We start from the raw sequence: 1,938 nt of genomic DNA on the forward strand, positions 1-1,938 counted from the left end.
TCAATCAGCAAACCATAAGAATCTTATGAAATCTCTGTGATTTTCATTAATTCCTATTCTAAGGAAAGCTTTACTTATGTCTGCTACTACAGCATATTTGTTCTGACGAAATTCCAGCAGAATATCTGCAAATTTCGTCGCCAGATTAGGTCCCGCATGTAAACAATCATTGAGGGACTTTGCATGGTGTGACTCCTTACTACTTGCATTGAAAACTATCCTAATTGGAGTCGTAGCAGATTCCTGTAAAACTGGGTGGTGAGGTAAATAATGATTAATGCCATCAACTGGATCAAAGGAGTTATCTTCTAACTTTACCTCCTCGATAAATCCTAACTTAACATACTCATCTAAAACAGACTTATATTGATCAAACATGACTGGTTTAGACTGAAAGGTTCTCTTTAGTGAAAATAATTGACCTATGGCTTTTCTATAACCCGTAGGGGGTCTGACATCGCTCTTAAATGGCAAATCAATTGTATATTTGTTATCAGTCTTTACAATAATCTGATTGAAATGTTCGATCGCTGCTTGATCGTTATAGGATCGCGCAGCCTTCCCGATGCCGATCGTATCTAATGACCACAGTCTTGAAATATCCTCACCGTCAAGAGGATTTACAGAAGCAGTGACTCTCGAGCAAACTATACTCTGTACTTATTACAGATCTTACATTTTCATCATCACTGATAACATTACAAGTCCAATTGGGTATAGGACCAAAAATAACAGCACCGGCGGTGCTACCAAGCAAACATACATCATCATATTTATCGTGATAATGCACAAATGCATTATACTAATCAGCACCAATAATCAAACCTATATCACTGAGGGTATCTGATTCAATATTCTTATCTGCCAGTTTAACACCTCGTTCTTGCAATCGCAGATACACGTTGTGTAGACCAGGTGTGTGTATGGAAGTGTTAACATGATTACAAACAACAGCATTTAATTTGATACGTTTAGTACCTGCTCGAACCGTTACTCTTACTACATGAAACATTTTAGTTTCAACATTATCTCCAAATGGAATTAATGTCAGTTCCACTTGTTTTATGGGCACTAAATTCAATTTCTCAACAACATCTGGGTCAATGAACGTTCTTTGAGATACACTGTCTAAAAATGCTCGAACCGGGATCCGATTCCCATCATTACTCAATAGAAGGGTGGCTGTCGGTAACGCTGTCGGTCGAACAGATGCGACATTTTTCACTGTTACTTGATTACTGTTAATATTATTCTGAGAATGTCTCTGATTATTCGTAGCCGCTGATTTCTGGCTAGTACTGAAACTAGGCTGCGATTGAGCTGTTTCTATAGGCTTATTATCAACTCTACTACGACCTGATTTGGTGCTAGAAGGTTGCTGAGACGAATTTACATAGACCCTCGTAGAATTAGGTAATAGTCTAGCACAAAAGAATGTATGATGTTTATCATTACAGTAAAAACAATATGTCTTACTCTTACTGTTACATTCAAATAAACGATGACCCTTTCTTAAACAACCAAAGCATAGTTGTAATTCATTGATACGAGCTCTTCTAGTCTCTAAAGTATTGTATTTCTTGCAGACCTTACCGCTGTGTTTGCCTTGACAAAAACAACAAGAAAAAGTTATTTTCTTAATAGACAATGTTGCTACTACTTGGTGGAGGGTTGCAGAGGCAAGGTCAACTGAATTTTTAAGTTTCTTTACAAAAAATAAATTATTTTACTAACACAATAACAATCCCCCAATACACTTATCATAAACGACAGTTAATTAACCCTTTGGGCTCTTGGTAGGTAGTCCCCTGTAGTCGTTTTAAGCTCTCAGTCACTTGGAGGAACTGGAGCAGTGAGAATTTTTAGTTCATGGAAAGTATTTCTTAAACATATGTTATACCCATGAAAAAGGGGTAATTACTATCAAATGTATATCAT

General features: G+C 36.8%; 1 protein-coding gene across 1 annotated transcript; it reads right to left on the reverse strand.

The window, feature by feature from the left end:
- Nucleotides 1-378, reverse strand: LOC135206361 (uncharacterized). Its single transcript, XM_064237779.1, has one exon. The coding sequence runs from the start codon at nt 376-378 to the stop codon at nt 1-3; it is 378 nt and encodes a 125-aa protein (XP_064093849.1).
- Between the last annotated feature and the right edge of the window lie 1,560 nt (nt 379-1,938).

This window comes from Macrobrachium nipponense, chromosome 29, assembly GCF_015104395.2.
Source record: "Macrobrachium nipponense isolate FS-2020 chromosome 29, ASM1510439v2, whole genome shotgun sequence".
Classification (NCBI taxonomy): Eukaryota; Metazoa; Arthropoda; class Malacostraca; order Decapoda; family Palaemonidae; genus Macrobrachium; species Macrobrachium nipponense.

Excerpts from the sequence above, each read along its gene's own strand:
- LOC135206361 (XM_064237779.1), bottom strand. The coding sequence starts at position 378 with ATGTTTGATCAATATAAGTCTGTTTTAGATGAGTATGTTAAGTTAGGA.